Source organism: Diabrotica virgifera, chromosome 9 (genome assembly GCF_917563875.1).
Source record: "Diabrotica virgifera virgifera chromosome 9, PGI_DIABVI_V3a".
NCBI lineage: Eukaryota > Metazoa > Arthropoda > Insecta > Coleoptera > Chrysomelidae > Diabrotica > Diabrotica virgifera.
This window is the reverse complement of record NC_065451.1, coordinates 210,508,257-210,528,278: the sequence shown is the minus strand read 5'-3', so window position 1 is coordinate 210,528,278 and position 20,022 is coordinate 210,508,257. Positions and strand designations below refer to the sequence as shown.

The window sequence follows — 20,022 nt, the reverse complement described above, 5'->3', positions numbered from 1 at the left end:
CCATGATGATTATGTGGCGCAAACTAGTTGAGGAATGAAAAACAGGACCAGGCAGGAATGAATCCACAATAGCTAAAGATAAGTTTCCTAGGCTATTAAAAAAACTGGTTAACTGTCTTTCAGAGAAAACTGTCAAATTTAAGAGTTTAAAAAATATTTTTCATTTCAACAATATGTATTTTCAATGGGAAATAAGGCACAGTTTTACCAAAAAAATGATTTTATTAACCTTTCGAAGGGAAAAGCGGGTTTCGTTGTCAAAATACAAAATACTACTATAATAAACAAAAATGTTGTTGCTAAGTAAAAAAAAAATTCTTCTAATAATTTATTTAATCTGACTCATTTATATTGGCAATTTAGACGTATATTATACATTTTAAAGTAGAAGACTTTAAAATGATATTGCCAATATTTATGAGTCTAAATTGCCAATATAAATGAGTCAGATTAAATAAATTATTAGAAGAATCTTTTTTTACTTAGCAACAACATTTTTGTTTATTTTAGTAGTATTTTGTATTTTAACAACGAAACCCGCTTTTCCCTTCGAAAGGTTAATAAAATCATTTTTTGGTAAAATTGTGGCTTATTTGCCATTGAAAATAGTTGATTATAAAAATTCCACAAGGAAATAGCTTCAGAACTGAATTTATATCCTTTATTTTACAAACTACAATCAATAATTGTTACCGGAATAATAACAATTGACATCAATACATGTAAGTACAAACTCGTGCAAGAATCTTTAAAATTGAAGTACAAATAATAAAGTTATAGATTGTCAAACTTAAGCAAAAATTTTGGGTGGCGGAATTTTGTGCCGGTGAGTGTATATATACATTTAGCCATATCTTCATTTTTTTAAATAAGATTTTTTGCATCTGGTTTTGGTAACACTAACACTTCAGAATAAGTCACGCGTCGCCACTGATATGTTCATAAATACAAACAAGGAAATAATATTGTTATATATATTAATGTGTGTTAAAACTTCAATAAGTCATTTTTAGAGAAAATTAACTTACACCGTTTGACCTCTGAGGCATCCAATTATAAAACGTGTTTTATTTTCCACAAAATGAAATCGGATCGTTTATATTACATTGAAATTATATTTTAAATCATAAATAAACATTTTCTGAATGCGCCCGAAGCCAGGCAATACTTATTACGCCTAAACCAATTTTCAAATACACCCGAAACCAGGCAACATTTATTACATCACAAAACAAGAAAGAATCCTGTAATTTAATATATGTAGTTTGGCTATCGTCTAATAGATGGCGGATTTATTGTATATATTTTTAATAAACTGTTCTGTATGAATTAAAAAAAAACTATAATTATAAAACGCGTTTTATTTTCCACAAAATGAAATCAAATCGTTTATATTACTTTAAAATTATATTTTAAATCATAAATAAACATTTTCTGAATACGCCCGAAACAAGGCAACACTTATTACACCCGAAAACAATTTTCAAATACGCCCGAAAATAGGCAACATTTATTACATCACAAAACCAGAAAGAATCCTGTAATTTAATATATGTAGTTTGGCTATCGTCTAATAGATGGCGGATTTATTGTATATATTTTTAATAAACTGTTCTGTATGAATTAAAAAAAAACTATAATTATAAAACGCGTTTTATTTTCCACAAAATGAAATCAAATCGTTTATATTACTTTAAAATTATATTTTAAATCATAAATAAACATTTTCTGAATACGCCCGAAACAAGGCAACACTTATTACACCCGAAAACAATTTTCAAATACGCCCGAAAATAGGTAACATTTATTACATCACAAAACGAAAGAATCCTGTAATTTAATATATGTAGTTTGGCTATCGTCTAATAGATGGCGGATTTATTGTATATATTTTTAATAAACTGTTCTGTATGAATTTAAAAAAAACTATAATTATAAAACGCATTTTATTTTCCACAAAATGAAATCAAATCGTTTATATTACTTTAAAATTATATTTTAAATCATAAATAAACATTTTCTGAATACGCCCGAAACAAGGCAACACTTATTACACCCGAAAACAATTTTCAAATACGCCCGAAAATAGGCAACATTTATTACATCACAAAACAAGAAAGAATTCTGTAATTTAATATATGTAGTTTGGCTATCGTCTAATAGATGGCGGATTTATTGTATATATTTTTAATAAACTGTTCTGTATGAATTACAAAAAAAACTATAATTATAAAACGCGTTTTATTTTCCACAAAATGAAATCAAATCGTTTATATTACTTTAAAATTATATTTTAAATCATAAATAAACATTTTCTGAATACGCCCGAAACAAGGCAACACTTATTACACCCGAAAACAATTTTCAAATACGCCCGAAAATAGGCAACATTTATTACATCACAAAACAAGAAAGAATCCTGTAATTTAATATATGTAGTTTGGCTATCGTCTAATAGATGGCGGATTTATTGTATATATTTTTAATAAACTGTTCTGTATGAATTAAAAAAAAACTATAATTATAAAACACGTTTTATTTTCCACAAAATGAAATCAAATCGTTTATATTACTTTAAAATTATATTTTAAATCATAAATAAACATTTTCTGAATACGCCCGAAACAAGGCAACACTTATTACAACCGAAAACAATTTTCAAATACGCCCGAAAACAGGCAACATTTATTACATCACAAAACAAGAAAGAATCCTGTAATTTAATATATGTAGTTTGGCTATTGTCTAATAGATGGCGCTGCAGCAGTACTTCTACCTGACTTCTACTCACATCACCAATAGATCTCAACCAAGAGACTATCTTCTCCAAACAGAAACTAACAAAGTAAATCTTCTCAGGGATTGAAATACAATTTGGCTAGAATTGTGTTTGAGCCCGCCCGCCCTTTGTTGTCTCACCTTTTTGATGTTTTACTTAAGTACCAAAAGTTCGCGATTCTTGTATTTGTATGTAAATGTCCCCATCTTTTAGGGGGCCCACGAACTACTGATTGTAGAGTAATATTAAGAAACTTTTAGAATTGTTTGCCTTCTATTTTTACTTCACTACCAAATTATTTCAAGATCGATTTTTATTAAGCGGCATATTCTTCTTCTTTTCTGCAAATCTAAGCAAATATATGCGGTGATTCTTGTTGTTGGTGTTCTTTCAAGATGATAGAGTATGTTGGGGAAAATGAAACCTTCAAATTATTTCACAATTTTATTTAAAAATAAGGAATATTATACAAAATAATTATTTTGCCGATTATTAATTTTGTACATTTCATTCTATTTTTTCTAATTTTATCCAGTTTCTGCTACAACTCTCCTGCTTCATAGTTACCTGCAAATAAAAAAAAAAATAAAAATGAATAACCATTTTCAATTTAATATTTTCAAGAAAAAAATTAATAATAGTGAATGAAATATTAAGCGAAGCAACGAAGCATTAAAAAACCCAAAACCTAGGAATTTTGTGCAGTAAGATGAATTGTCATGCAACTTTTTTGCATTCGATTCAGGAGACTGCCAGGAAATTTTGTGAACTAAATTGATCTTCGGGTGATGCAAATTTCCATAAGAAAAATGCATTCAACTTGTATTTCGACGATATGAAAAATTTATATTTCACGAAATACTGACGGAAATGAGTTCAAATTTTAAAATCGGGAGTTTTGGAGGTCGTTGAACACAAATTTCATCTCGGCGAGGGACTCCAAGGTACCTGGTGCCAGGGTGGAACTCGTCGCCTGGAGTTTTATGTTATAATCATTCAAAATCAGTCGATATTCATTACTCGGGGGTTTTTGGGGGTCGCTGAGCCCGAACTTCATGACGGCGATGGTCTCCGAGGTACCTGGTGCCGATGGTGGAAATCGTCGCCTGGAGTTTTCTGTTATAATTATTCAAAATCAGTTAATAACCATTACTCGGGGGGTTTTGGTGGTAGTTGAGGACGAATTGCATGACGGCGGTGACCCCCGTGGTACCTGGTACCCATGATGGAACTCGTCTTCTAGAGTTTTATGTTATTAATCATTCAAAATCCGTAAATAACAATTACTCGGGGGGTTTTGGTGGTCGTTGAGGACGAATTCCATGACGACGATGGTCTCCGTTGTACCTGGTGTCCATGGTGGAACTCGTCGCCTGGAGTTTTCTGTTATAATCATTCAAAATCAGTCAATATACTGGGGTGTTTTGGTGGTCGCTAGGCATGATTTTCATGACGGCGATAGTCTCCGAGGTAACTGGTGCCTATGGTGGAACTCGTCGCCTGGAGTTTTCTGTTATAATTATTCAAAATCAGTCAATAACCATTACTCAGGGGTATTGGAGGTCTTTGAGGACAAATTCCATGAGGGCGATGGTCTCCGTGGTACCTGGTGCCCATGGTGGATTATCAAAATCATCAGTTTTCTGTCATATTTATTCAAAATCAGTCAATAACCATTACTCGCGGTTTTGGTAGTCGTTGAGGACGAATTCCATGGCAGCGATGATCTCCATGGTATCTGGTGCCCATGGTGGAACTCGCCGCTTGGAGTTTTCTGTTATAATTCTTCAAAATCTGTCAATAACCGTTAGTCGGGGGGTTTTGGTGATCGCTGGGCACGAATTTCATGATAACGATGATCTCCGTAGTACCTGGTGAACATGGTGGTACTCGTCGCCTAGAGTTTTGTTACAATCATTCAAAATCAGTCGATATTCATTACTCGGGTGTTTTAGGGGTCGCTGAGATCGAACTTCATGACAGCGATGGTCTCCATGGTACCTGGTGCCCATGGAGGAACTCGTCGCTATGAGTTTTTTGTTATAATCCTTAAAAATTGGTCAATAACCATTGCTCGGGTGTTTTGGTGGTCATCGAGGACGAATTCCATGAAGGCGATGGTCTTCATGGTACCAAGGAAACAAGGAAAACTAAAATTTTTAATGTACAAAAGGACGTGAAGATAATCTGTATTACGAAAGCTGTTACAGAAACGTAAAAAAAGTTTATTAAGAGTATAGACGCAAAATGCCGCCTGTCAAAATGTTCAATGTATTTTAAATGTATTTATTTTTTTCGAATGGTGAGAAAACCAATACATATTTTTGAAATATTTAAACGCAGTATGAAAGATTACGTTATTAGCGAGGGCCAAAAGTCCCTGAGAACTTCTATAATGTTTATTTTAATAAGTTACAGGGGTGAAGATAAAAGAGAAAATTAAGTGTGATTTTTAATTGCAAATATTTCATTCAAACAAACTTGTTATTTATTCTAAGGGACTTTCGGCCCTCGGTAAGAACGTAATCTTTCATTCTGTGTTTAAATTTTTCAAAAATACTCCTAGTTTTCTCAGGATTCGAAAAAAATGAATACATTTAAAACACATTAAAAATTTTGACAGGCGACATTTTGCGCTTTTCCTCTTAAAATGAATACAAAGCTAAAATTAATATCATTATAGAAACTATTACAAAACTTACCCACTCCTCAGGCGAAACCTCGCCAATTTAGGCAGTGTCGACGTTTCGACCCCATCTGTGGACTCATCTTCAGATAAATAAACAATCTCTACCGTGTTTTAATAGATAACTTTATTGACATGGTTCAAGGATTATATCGACAATAAATTTACTGCAGACCAAACATTTTATAGTCTTAATAATTTAATATACTAAATAATATCACAAAGTTCTACGATTCTATAACACTTATTGAATTATCGTTAATAACAATTATACAAAGTTCTATGTACAATATATTCACGTAAATACAGATTTTATGGGAGTACTGAAAGTCGCAATAAAGAAGTAAAGTTGTATTTTTTTATAAATTAATAAGAAATGAATATATTATTATCAAATAAGGACAAATATAACAAACACTCCTGGTAAAAAATTTCGACACTTGCATTTAAAATGTTTTTTTTTAATTTAGTCAGTGTACAGTGTCTTAATGGGAAGGAGGTAAACATTAGTAGGTAACGAAAAACATTTATTCATAACAATGAAAACAGTTCTTTTAATGTTTTTAAATAATCGCGTCACCATAGAAACACAATTTGGTTTTTTGTGTTAGTATGACTCCCGAAAATAATGCAAAAGTTGTGCATTGCATGAAGCTGGTCACAGTATACGTTAAGGCGGAGATACATATGCGCTCTGCTCGGTGTGCGAGCCGCTCGCGCGCAGCGTATTCGTCAGATTAGTACGTGTTTTCAAGTGACGCACAAACGGCACGCACACGGCGCACCACGATCTAAATTCTGTCGGTTTTTCAACAAACGCTTTGATGGTTCGCAATACGTATTTGGACGGGTTTGCGAGTGGTTTGTTGGTTTTGGCGCGCATGAGTTGAATATTTGTTAGTAATGGAATGGTCGGAACTGTCGGAAGGAAATTGATGTTTACCGTGGAAAATAATTATTGTGGGATCCTCAATAAAGAACCATTTAATTTAAAGAAACAACTTAAATCCGATCTCAACGGAAATAGAAGCTGAAATAAAAAAAATGTACATGCGGAGTAATGCGGACCTTTTTAAAAAATGTTGGTTCATTGTTGTACTAAAAATAACATGTATTAAAAATAAGATTTACTATTTTATTTGGGCATAAGCCACAATTCGAGTTTGAAATCAAGTTTACTTGACCTTTCGACTTTCACTTCGGAAATAGTTATCAATATCAAAAAAACATTCATAAGCAGATATATATTATGTGTCACCGGAAAGCGAAATAGGTAACGCACGACTTGGAGAACCTATAGTTTTCTAACTTCGTGTCTGGTGAAGCAACGCAGTTGAAACAAGGGGATATATTATAATTGTGTCACCGGAAAGCGAAAAAGGTAAGGCACAACTTGGAAGACCCAATAGTTTTCTAACTTCGCTTCTGGTGAAGCAACAGAGTTGGAACAAGCAGATATATTATAATTGGGTCACCGGAAAGCCAAAAAGGTAACGCACAACTTGGAAGACCCAATAGTTTTCTAACTTCGCTTCTGGTGAAGCAACGGAGTTGGAACAAGCAGATATATTATAATTGGGTCACCGGAAAACGAAAGAGGTAACGCACAACTTGGAAGACCCAATAGTTTTCTAACTTCGCTTCTGGTGAAGCAACGGAGTTGTAACAAGCAGATATATTATAATTGCGTCACCGGAAAGCGAAAAAGGTAAGGCACAACTTGGAAGACCCAATAGTTTTCTAACTTCGCTTCTGGTGAAGCAACAGAGTTGGAACAAGCAGATATATTATAATTGGGTCACCGGAAAGCCAAAAAGGTAACGCACAACTTGGAAGACCCAATAGTTTTCTAACTTCGCTTCTGGTGAAGCAACGGAGTTGGAACAAGCAGATATATTATAATTGGGTCACCGGAAAACGAAAGAGGTAACGCACAACTTGGAAGACCCAATAGTTTTCTAACTTCGCTTCTGGTGAAGCAACGGAGTTGTAACAAGCAGATATATTATAATTGCGTCACCGGAAAGCCAAAAAGGTAACGCACAACTTGGAAGAGCCTATAGTTTTCTAACTTTGCTTCTGGTGAAGCAACGGAGTTGAAATAAGCAGATATATTATAATTGAGTCACCGGAAAGCCAAAAAGGTAACGCACAACTTGGAAGACCCAATAGTTTTCTAACTTCGCTCCTGGTGAAGCAACGGAGTTGTAACAAGCAGATGCATTACAATTGTGTCACCGGAAAACGAAAAAGGTAACGCACAACGTGGAAGAACCTATAGTTCTCTAATTTTGTTTCTGGTTGTAGGAACAAGCAGATATATTATGGTAGGGGAGCAAAGTATGCTAAATGTGCAGTCACTCGAGCGCTTTGGGGACCTATTGGGCTGTGATTATTAGGTCCTAAAACCAAAAAAAGTTAAGTAAAATTTTCCATTTCAGTGGGGACTTCCCATTTTTTAATTTAATTTTCCATTTCCTACAATCTTTTTTCCGATTACAGCGCCATCTATCCATAATTAGAAAAATTGTTTCGAATAAAAGTTGTTTATTTTTATACAAACGATCCAAATATGCAATAAGAAATGGGGGCTACCACTTAAGATTTTAAAGTAAGCCCCCCACCTCACCTCTGTGGGGGTCGTGTTTGGAACCATTCGATAGATTTTTTAAAAATATTGATAAAGTGTATTTTGCAGTTTTTCGATATGATGTTTATTTTGCGAAAGATCGCGGGATTTGTATTTAAAATTTTAAATTTACCCCCCCCCCCTCTCCGTGGGGGTCATGTTTGGTATTTTTCGATAGATTTTTGAAAAACATTGAACACGTAGTTTTTAGTTTTTCAATCTGACGTTCATTTCGCAAAATATTCGCTTTTTTTGTGAAACTTTTTGACTCACCCATTTCCGTATACCCCGCTCAAATCGTCATATTTTTGAAATATAGACTCTTTTGCATGTACTTAACTTACCTAATCTTAATCTGACAATTTCGAGTATTTTTAAGGATCGATTTTTTTTTTCGGGCCCCCCTGAACGAACCCCCCTGTGTTAAGAGCCAATAGATGGTGGAGGTACATCTGCAGGGTACAACGTTTCTCCCCATATGATAATCTGACGCGCTCGAGTAACTGCAAAAATCCCCGCTTGGGCTCCCCTACCATTATATTTGTGTCGCCGGGAAGCGAAAAGGTAGTTCCCGAAATGTTCGCAAACTGTGGCTTATTCCACATAAAATAGTAAATTGCATAAGATGACACAAGAAAATAGTTTCAGAATATGTAATAACAAAATAAGATGTAGTAGAAGTACAGGAGAGAGACATGATTATCTACAATTACTAAACGTTCGTATGTTTCCTCTGGGTCGTCAAAATGAAAAATTTTAACGAACAATAACCGCGCCTCAAACGCGCGGCGCTCACACGGCGCGGAGTTCGCGGCGCGGATATGTATTTCCGCCTTTATATTAGTCTAGGCGCCAGAAGAGTCATCGTGTACTTTTCAATTCTGATGGACAAACTCAACGGTTTCTTATGGATTTTTGGCTGCTGATTACGAATTTTGAGGGTGGATTTCGATCCGAGTGCTCAAAAAATTGTTATAAACAATTGAATTGTTTGTAAGGCTCTGGCTCATAAACTTTTTTTTTGTTTTAATGGCATGGACTTTATGCTCATAAACTAAAAGAGATAAAAAAATGTTTCAAATAAAAAATTTGTTCCTTAATAAAAAACGAAGAAAAAACGTTTATTAAAATTAAATTTAAGAATTAGAACTCAAGATATTGTAAAATTAGTGCACAATACAAATTGCAAATTGCAAAATAAGTATTTTTCGAAGCTTTATCGATCGTAACTCGGCCTCTACGAATTCAAATGAGCCTTAGAAGATCTCATTTTAAAGCTTAATTACTAGGCTTCCAAACAGTTACTAGGCTTCCAAAAGTTGTTAAATTACTTTATCTTTATTTGTTTTAAAGTTATACCCGTTTGAATTTAAAATTTTCTTAAAAAAATTATACATTAATTTGTTAGGGTTATTAATCTATAAGGGTTTCAAAAAAATTTGAGCTATAAACAATTATACTTTAATTAACAATAATGATAGAAAAACGTAATGCAAAATGTTCGTAAGCGTATTTTTGGCCAAGACATCGATATTTTAATGGTACGCTATGAGGCGCAAGATCGGCTCACAGTCAAGTAAGTGACAAAATGCGTAGCCAAAAATAAACTTACGAACATTTTCGTAAGCTCAAATTGTTCCTTTTGAGATCTTCTATCATTATTGTTAATTAAAGTATAAATGTTTATAGCTCAAATTTTCTTCAAACCCTTATAAGCAAATTATTGTATAATTTTTTTAAGAAAATTATAACAAACGGGTGTAACTTTAAAACAAATGAAGTTAAAGTAATTTAAAAAACTTTGTTTGGAACCCTATTAATTATGCTTTACAATGAGATCTTCTATGGGTCATTTGCATTCGTAGAAGCCGAGTTACGATCGATAAATCTTTCGAAAAATATTTATTTTGCAATTTGCAATTTATATTGTGCACTAATTTTACAATATCTTGAGTTCTAATTGTTGGATTTAAGTTAAGTAAACGTTTTTTTCTTCGTTTTTGTTAAGAAATAAAGTTTATTTGAAACCTTTTTTATCTCCTTTAGTTTATGAGCCAGAGCCTTATAAACAATTAAATTGTTTATAACAATTTTTTTGACCACTCGGATCGAAATCCACCCTCGAAATTCGTAATCAGCAGCCAAAAATCCATAAGAAACCGTTGAGTTTGTCCATCAGAATTGAAAAGGACACGGTGACCTCTATTTGGCGCCTAGACTATGTTGCAAATCATTTGAATATTGTCAAAAGTATCGTCCATGATGCTCTTACGAAGTTCGTCAGATTGGAGAATACACTAGAAGACCAGGATCAGATATCCTGGATGTTAATCTTCATGGACTACCTAAATACTGTCGAAATTCCCGTTTTGGATTGGCCCGCTTGTAGGCCTGACATGAATCCATTAGAATATTTATGGAACATGTTAGAAAAAATGATTAAAAAGAGGCAACCATTGCCAGAAACAATTCAAGAGCTGAAAATAGTGTTGAGTGAAGAATGGGAGCATATATACCGCAAGAACAGATTTAGTAACGTATTGCAAGTATGCCTAGACATATTGAAATCCTCCGAAGATGTAGAGAACAGCGAACTGTGTGCAATTAAAATTTTATTTTTGAAGTTATACTTCTTTAGGCTCGTTGGGAGTAAATTTATATGTGCGCGAATTCATCAAAAGTCTTGGTTCTGAACGCAGCTCAAACGTTATACTGGATGTGATTGGTTAATTACAATAACCTGTCAACAATTGTTCAATATGTCGGTTATGGGTAAACCAATGTTGTGTATATTAATTTTTATTGTTGTGAAGACTGAAACAAAAGCAAGTTTATAATTGTAGTGACTTTGTAAATAGTTTTTAAAAGCAACAGGTATGTGATTGTAAATGTTTCAATATTGTAATAAAAAATTACGTAGACCTATTTGAAAAATGTACCTAGCCAGTAGGTAATGCTTTGATTTACATAACTTGATTACCAACAAGATTTCTACCAATCTTCATCTAATATATTGTTTTGTTACTCTATGTTTTGTTGTATTTTAATATTTAAATTCCACAAAAATCAAACTAATTTGATTAAATTCAGAACTGTCAAAAAGTTTAAACGTTCAGTTGGTCTATCTTCTCACATGACTGTTATGTTTACGTGGCAAGGTCAGATGCTTAGATTTCAAATCTAACCAGCCTAATATAAGCGGGTTCGATCACCGATGCAATTTTTTTAAACATTTTATGATTGTAAGTATATTTATTATATATATTTTTTAGAAAATACGTATTTAGATAAAATTTTTGAAACAATTATTGTTCAGAAATCATTTTTTTGTGACATTTTTCAATGTGTTTGTGTGTGTTTTATTCTTTTATTTTTTTAATTTTTGGTATTGTTTTAATAAATTTTTTTGAAAAGTAGTAAGTATTAAAATTAGTTCAATATTTAAATAATATATCAATAAACTGTTTAAAGTACATATTAATTTCGTTGAAATCATATAATAGAAGTATAACTTCTTACGTGCGTACAAAGTACACACTCATTCTTTTTATTTGTTTAATTTTTCGAACAATGTTCGTTTTTTTTGGGTTATTTTTTTCTCCTACTATTAATTTTTTAGTGTTTTAGATAAACGATTTCTATTATTAATGTTTATTTCCTCCCCATTTATACCATTAACACTGACAAAATTTAAAAAAAAAACACATACAAAATGCAAGTGTCGCTTTTTTTTTGACCAGGAGTGTATTCATAGTTATTTATAGATTTCAGAGCATTTAATTCAGCGTTAAAATTATTATAAAAACAAACTGAAATCAATAAAACTATTAAAAACAGCAACAACAAATTTGTTTTTATTTTAAATGTTCTGCAAATACTTTCATTATCCAAAAATCTATTTGCAGAACATTTTTTATCATTTTTTCGCTATATTTTTGTAAAAAGATGGGCATTTAATATAACAATGTTTCTTATTACCTTCAAGTTGCGTATAAATTTTATAAAAATGTTAACTTTCAAGACTGCTTAGGTATCTAGTTATTTGGGAAAGGTTATGTACAGTTCGGTATACAGGGTGTTTAAAAAAAAGTAACACCGTCTCTGAAATAGGTAAAAAACTTAAAAATAATGGGCGTTTGCTTAGTATTAGGAAAACACTTTTGTAACGTCATTCGTTTTAAAGATAAAGGGGCCGAAAAGAAAAAAATGTACACATTTTTTACAATTTTGACGAAACTACTGGCAGCATTGTAATGAAATTTTATACGAATATAAAATTACTAGATTTGTTGTAAAATGTATGTTTTAAAATACCCTAAATAAGGGCCACATTAAGACAAAACGTTTTCGGATTAAGAAATCCATCATCAGTGTTTCTAAAAGCCAAAAAATTGCATGCCTGTGCCACCTAAATGTTTTGGGTAAAAACCCTTTAAATGTGAACAATAATTATGTTATGTTACATGTTAATATAATAATTTAAGGATGTTACAGATATGCCAGGATATTACCCAGGGCAACACAGGACTCTTCCCACGTGGTTGGAATTTTTTGGAGAATTAAAACCTCACATATTGGATTTCAATGGATTTCTCGTGGATTTTATACGAATATGTTTTGAAAGATGATACATCCTATGAATTGAGGATATCAAGACAACAGTGGTCTAAGCCCAAAAACGAATTTTTGAGGTATATGCAATCTTTGCATTCGTATTCCTATTATGTTTATGGGATGGCGCTACAAATTATGTAGCGCCATTTCGTCGACCTCATATGAAAAGTGCCTAAGTCCCAAAATTAACAAAAATGAGATTTTTGCGCCATCTGATTAATATTTATGGTACGCATGCATAGCAAGACAAAAAAGATAAAAAAGTCAATAGATGCCGCTAGAACCACAAAAAAGAATTCTACCCAACTCCACGGCGTTGGGTGAATCACATGAAACTTGCCAAAGCCCATTACTTTTAAATGGGTTAGATATTACAAAGGTTAGATGTACTTTTGCTGCGCTGCTGTGTTATATCTTCAAGAAAAGTATTATAAGCTAACATATCTTCATGGAAATAGTGTAAACTTATTGAAGGTAAGTTCAATTTGATCATATTATTATAGTTTTTGTGTTAACTACATTTAAGTAGCATTATTATCCTTAAAACCCCACATTTGGTTCTCTTGTGGGACTTAAGCATTTTTCACAGTTTATTTTTGGCGACTTTTTATGGAGTTACGCATATTTCTTAATGATTTTCGTTATTAAATGTGCCTAACTCCAAAATTTTTCCTTATTCCAAAAATGAAAGTTACCTAACTCCATTTTTAAAGTAATAATTTTTTTAAAAATAGATATGTCTTTATGAGAAGGCTGACGGACACTATTCTAAGTAACTGTGTCTAATAAGATAAAGTTTTAAGTCAAAATCATTCTCTAAATCAGTTTTTTTCGTCTCCTGTAAAATTTGTTAATTACGACATAGGCTCTTTTCATATGAGGCCGACGATTTAGCCAAATATAGAGGTAGGTTGTGTAGGCCCCAGTTAATCCGAAGATTTAATGTTGCTGCTTTTTTTGACATATTAATCTAAAAATGAGAAATTTGTGGATTAGGCCACTGTTTGCTCTGTTGCACTTTTACTCCTTTCTACTACACAGTTTGGTAGTATTTTAAGGAATAAGTCTATGCTACAGAAGGAAATTCACGACAAGAATTGGAAGATAAAACGTCACTTTAATGACATCATAGCTGATTCCCAAACGTTTAGTAGAAGATTAATGGATTCTTCAGAAAAAATGTTTAGGTTCACTTGGAATTTTGATTAATAATTCTTCTCTTAAATAAATTATGTTAAATAATACTTGGTACGAATCCTGTAACTTGCGCCCTCTATGAGAGTCAGATATAAAAACAAATTTATGGAATGTATCAGCTTCCAAAACATATTCGTATAAAATTTCATTACAACGTTGCCAGTAGTTTCGGCAAAATCGTAAAAGATCTGTAAAATTTGTTTTTATTCAACGCCCTTTATTTTGAAAATATATGGCGAAAAATTTTTTACTAAGCAAACCCCAATTATTTTTCAGTTTTTTACCTATTCTAGAGACGGTGTAACTTTTTTTTAAACACTCTGTATTAACCACTTTTCTACTTATAATTTCAGTGTTTAAATCAATTGCTGTTATTAACGTTGTTGGGGGAAAGATTCTTTGCGATCAGATACTTCTTTATTTCGTCTTCAAAGTTTCTGAAGTCCATAGAACTTGCCAAATGTTGGTTAGAGTTGGGGGAGAGTGCTAGAGTTGAAGGTTTGTTGAAAATTGACGTAGAGCTGGCAAATGTTGACGCCATTTGCTTTTCTCTTTCCTAAAACAACACGACATATTTCTTTCTAGTACAATGTAACGGAAACAAAAATGATAACAAAAAATAAAAACACAAACTGAAAATGAAAAGCAGACATAATCGATTCAAGTAAATCATCATGTATAAGTTACAGCAATATTTGGGAATAGAGGAATAAAGGGAGTGAGAGAGGAAGTGCCACGAAGAACATATGGTTAGGGACCTCCTAGGTGCAAAGAAACTTGGGGGTGGAATGATGAAGTGCAACAGAAGGTTATAGAGAAGAAAGAGATAAGAAAAAGGTATGACAGGCGACAGATCTAAAATAGAGGAAGGTAAGGAGATAGACAAGGTAGCAAAGAGGAAAGCAAAGCGCTCTGTTGCTACCACTAAGGAAAGATCGGCTGCATACCTGTACGAAGATTTGGAAACACTTGAGGGGATGAAATGGATATAGAGCATTGGTAAAGCAAGGGACTAGTCATTAAAGGACTTGCCTTATGTTTTTAAGATTAAGAGTATGTATGGAACCGATGTTAAAATAAAGCAAACATGGTACGAGGACTTTACAAAATTGCTAAAAGAAGAACACAGAGACAGAGAATAGGAGATCCCAAATGAGAATGTAATGTCTGGAATAGCTGGAGAGGGGGCTATAGAGGCGTTAAATAGGATGAAGAAGGGTGAGGCATTAGGACCTGATGGAACACCTGGATAGGTTTGGATGGCTTTAAGAGAGGAAGGGGTTGATATTTTGTGTCGAGTAATGAGTAGGATATATGTGGAAGAAGTACCTATGTAGAGGGAGAGTGTGATGGTATCATTGTACAAAGATAAAGAGGACATTCAAGACTGTAAGAACTATAGAAGGATAAAGGTAATGTCGCACAAAATGAAAATTTGGGAAAGAAGTGTAGATCGAAGAACAGAGAGCTTACATTTGCTATTTATAGATCTTGAGAAGCCGTACGAGACAGTTTCTAGACAAGAGCTATGGAATTTAGTATTTTTGTTGGGAATAAGCAATAATTTTACTTGTGTAAGCAGTAAAATCACGGAAAAATCTAACTGATTTTACAGACGAAGAAATTGATCACTCAGTCTTTGTTGTATTCTGGAAAGCGCTATGTGATTGTGTTAAATTCAAGATATTTGAAGATAATGAGCATAACAAAATGAAGAAAACGTATATGGCTTTAGACACACGAAAAAGTGTAAAGCTTGATAGGTTGATTTTACAAGTACAGTGGAACCCCGATAAGTCGGCCCCCGATAACCCGGAACTCCGGCTAACCCGGACCGATTTTTATCAGACAAACATTTCAACAATAAAAATGTATTGCTGTTACAAAATCTCGTGAACCTAATTCATTCATTTGGTGACGTCAATATACGCACGAAACGATTGATGAATCCGACATTACTGAAAATATCAGGGTGAAGATGGGACCCTGTCGCGCAATTCGCAGCAAATAAAATAGTCGTATGTTTTTGGCTTCATTTTATTTCGTTTATACATACGCATTTTCAAGGTTCACGAGGTTTTGTACCAACTCTATGTAATATAATATTTGAGAGATAATGGAACCGGATTGACTCATGGCACACCACATTCATTGTCGAAAACAACAGGCACCTGTATTATCCTTTATTTATTTGAAACTGTCTTGCATTGTTTAGAAAAGACTATTAAAATTCTTTTTTTAACAATGGTCTTAGTCATCACTGTTATTAAATAACATAACATCAGAGACGGTATTGTGTGTAGTAAAGTCGTGTTTTGTAATCGTTCGTAAATTTATTCAGATTTTGTGTTTGCGTGTCTTTTGTCTATAAGGGCAACAAAACGTAAAAATGTTGTAGTGACAATGGAAAAGAAACTAGAAGCATTAAGTAGAATTGATAAAGGTGAATCTTGCAACATTATATTATGGTGTCAAGACAGTTTGGACAACACAAGACAGTTTGGACAATCGGAGCAAAGCTAATAAAGCTAAGAATGAGACTTTTGACGACGCTTTGTATGTGTGGTTTTGTGTGGAATGAGAACGTGGTTTACCAGTGTCTGTGTGACAATTATAACGGAGTTTATCTGTAAGCATACCATATTTTATTAATTTTTACCATTTTCTCCGGCTAACCCGGATCGGCCGCGGTCCCAATTAATCCGAGTTAACGGGGTTCCACTGTATTTCCATAAAAAATAAAGCATTATTGAACTTATAACTCTACACCAAAAGCAAACTTACCTTCTCCATACACAAATTATCACACGTTTCTTTCATCTTCTTCAACTGCTTCTGCAGACTTCTGTATTCCTCCAAGAATCGCTCCAGTTGCGCCGCATGGTAGTCGTATGAGTTGGCGTTGGGTGTCATGCTCATGGTGGGGGAGATTATTTCCCTCGGTTTGTTGTACCATACGTGGCTTTCAAGATTCGAAACGTCTAGAAGAGGGGTGGCGCTTATGTCGGTTGTAGCCTGCAAAATAAGGATCAAAAATGAAAATATGTAAAACAATATAAAATCAACTTTTTGAAGTTATACTTCTTTAAGCGCGTTGGGAGTAAATTTATATGTGCGTGAATTCTTCAAAAGTCTTGGTTCTGGGCGCAGCTGAAACATTATACCTGCTCTGATTGGGTAATTATAATGAACTGTCAATAATTATTGTTCAATATGTCGGTTATGGGTAAACAAATGTTGTGTATATTAGTTTTTATTGTTGTGAGGGCAGAGAAAAAAGCAAGATTATAATTATAGTGGCTTTTTAAATAGTTTTTAAAAGCAACAGGTAAGTAGGTAATTATAAATGTTTCAGTATCGTAATAAAAATTTACATAGGTACCTACCTATTTGGAAAATGTAAAATAAACCTACCTAGTAAGTAATGCTTTAATTTACACAATTTGATTACCAACAAAATTTCTAGCAATATTCATCTAATATTGTTTTCTTACTCTATGGTTTGTTGTATTTTAATATTTCAATTTCACAAAAATCAAACTAATTTGGTTAAATTCAGAACTGTCAAAAGTTCAAAACGTTCAGTTGGTCTATCTTCCAAAATGATGCATATATCTCCGTAGCCAAAATCTAAAGATGCTTGAATTTCAAAACTAAACGCGCCAATGTACACGGGTTCACTCCCCAATACAAAATTTTATTTTTTATTTTTTTATAGATTTTATGATTGTGAGTATATTATTTTATTTTTTTCAGAAAATACCTATTTAGTTAAAATTTTTCTAACAATTATTGTTCAGAAATCATTTTTGTGGCATTTTTCAATGTGTTTGTGAGTGTTTTATTCTTTTATTTTTTTAATTTTTGGTATTGTTTTAATAAAATTTTTTGAAAAGTGGTAAGTATTAAAATTAGTTTAATATTTAAATAAAATATAAATAAACTGTTTAAAGTATATTAATTTCGTTGAAATCATAATAATAGAGGTATAACTTCTTACGTGCGTACAAAGTATACACACATTCTTTTTTTAGTACAGAAAATCAATACAAATATATAGAAGCTCAAGAACAAGCGAGATTCAGGGCATGTAAATCAACTATTGACCATTTATTCGGCCTTACACAGATTATTAAAAAGAAAGTTACCATTACCAGGAAGTAAATATATTATATGTAGAATTGAGGAAGGCATATGCCATGCCAGTATCCCACAAAATAAACTATAGGAAGCATTGGAGAAAACAGATATAAAGATGAGTTTAAAACGAGCAACGAAACAAGTGTATACCATTTCTAGGGAAAGGGTAAAAATTGAAATAAGCCTATCCAATAGATTCCAAACCAGCAAGGGTCTTAAACAAGGCTGTTGTCTCTCACGATGTTATTTAAGACGTACTTCGAACATACTCTAAAACTTTGGAAACGCCTTTAGATAACCAACTAGTGATCGTACAAGAGTATGAAATATCAAATAAATAATAAGAAAATTAATAGGGGAATATAAAAAATGGGGACTTGAAATAAAGATAAGAAAGACAGAATATATGTGTCGGTAGAATACAGTAGGACATCGCATTGGAAGATAGAGAAAATCAGATAATACGACACGTATAAGTACCTGGGTATGATTATCACAAAAGAAGAAAATGTAGACGACACAATAGAAGAAAGAAACAACCAGGGAAGAAAAGCAATATCTCTTCTAAATAATATACTTTGGGACCAAACAATAACAAATAGTAACAAAAGTAGGATACTTATATAACACAATTATTAAAAGTATAATCACCTACAGCAGTGAAGAAAGACAGATAAACGGACGATGCAAGAGAAAACTTGAGGCAACGGAAATGGATTTTTGGAGACATTTGGCAGGTATATCGAGATTAGAGAGAGTTACTACCAGTAGAATAAGATAAATCATGAAAGTAATTCATGCAATAGTAGAAGATATTGGTACATAACAACTAAGATGATATGGACATACCACGTCATCATTGACAGTATGAATGGACCGTTCGCCGTCCGTAAGGGTATCAGGATCAACGGGGAAAGATTGCCACCTTTATTTAAACAGAAAATCTACTAAATAGTGGCGTAAAATCTTTTACAAAGTGTTAATGGCAATAATGGCATCTGTAATCAATTTATGAAAAGAAAAAAAGTTATTTTTCTTAATAGGGAACTTGCATAAAATTTAAAATTCGAAAAAAATGTTATAAATCACAACAGATCATGATTTAAAACATGTATCAAGGATAAAAAAAATTGTTTTTGTGTTCCGTTTGGCCCCTAAAGACGATTCTAAATTAAAATTAAAGCAGCTAGCCAAAAACGAGTCGTGACGTCATATGATTATATGTTTACATTCTGCACTAACAAAGTAAACAAAATTGTAGTATATAATTTTAAATTAGACATTATAAACGTCAGTAGAAAATACAGTTATGTGACGTCCAAGTGTTTTTGATCGTCTGAACTATTCGTAGAAAAGTTGTACTTTTACAAAATGGTTTTATTTTCCATAGTAGACCTTCTTTCCTTTCCTTCAAAAACTGTATCAAACTCCAATCTCAACAAACTGGTATATATTATTATAATGACATACGATAAATGTCATTAAAATATAAATATTTTTCCAAAAATGAATAACCACTTTCAATTTCATTGCAAAACGAAAATACAGCCGAACCATATTCCAGTCCAATCAGAGAGTGCAGCAAGCACCTCTACCGGTTTCGAAACTTATTAGTCTCTCATCAGGAGGCACATATGCTGCTCTCTCTGATCCAACCAAAACAACCAAAGAGTGTAGTCCCGGATTGCAACGAAAGAAATGGCATAGATGCTCTAGCGGCAACTGCTACCAAAAAGACTAAGTTTTCACTCCAATGGTATATAAAACAACATAATGCTATTCTACATCCCACCAGAATGAAAACAAAGGGAACCTTGTCTGGTTACACCTCCGAGGCTTCTACAATTTGCAAGCCATACGGATGCTGAGACTAAGGAAGATGAGGGATTTCTACAATTTACAATTGACGTCCCATCTGCTCAGCGCGGTAAAGTTTCAACGAGAATGGTCCCCTTCATACTCCAATCAGAGTAAATG

The 20,022-nt window shown here is 33.0% G+C and overlaps 1 protein-coding gene across 2 annotated transcripts in view; it reads right to left on the bottom strand.

Annotated features, from left to right (window-relative positions):
* Nucleotides 1–5,570: 5,570 nt before the first annotated feature.
* LOC114334818 (uncharacterized) overlaps nucleotides 5,571–20,022 on the bottom strand; it is a 905,910-nt gene continuing 891,458 nt past the window's right edge. For both annotated transcript variants that reach the window (XM_050662384.1, XM_050662383.1), the window contains exons 10-11: nucleotides 16,690–16,920; nucleotides 5,571–14,461 (exon numbers count right to left, since the gene is read on the bottom strand). In XM_050662384.1, coding sequence (XP_050518341.1) covers nucleotides 14,267–14,461; nucleotides 16,690–16,920 — 426 coding nt within the window. In that variant the 3' untranslated portion in view covers nucleotides 5,571–14,266. The remainder of the gene's footprint in view (nucleotides 14,462–16,689; nucleotides 16,921–20,022) is intronic.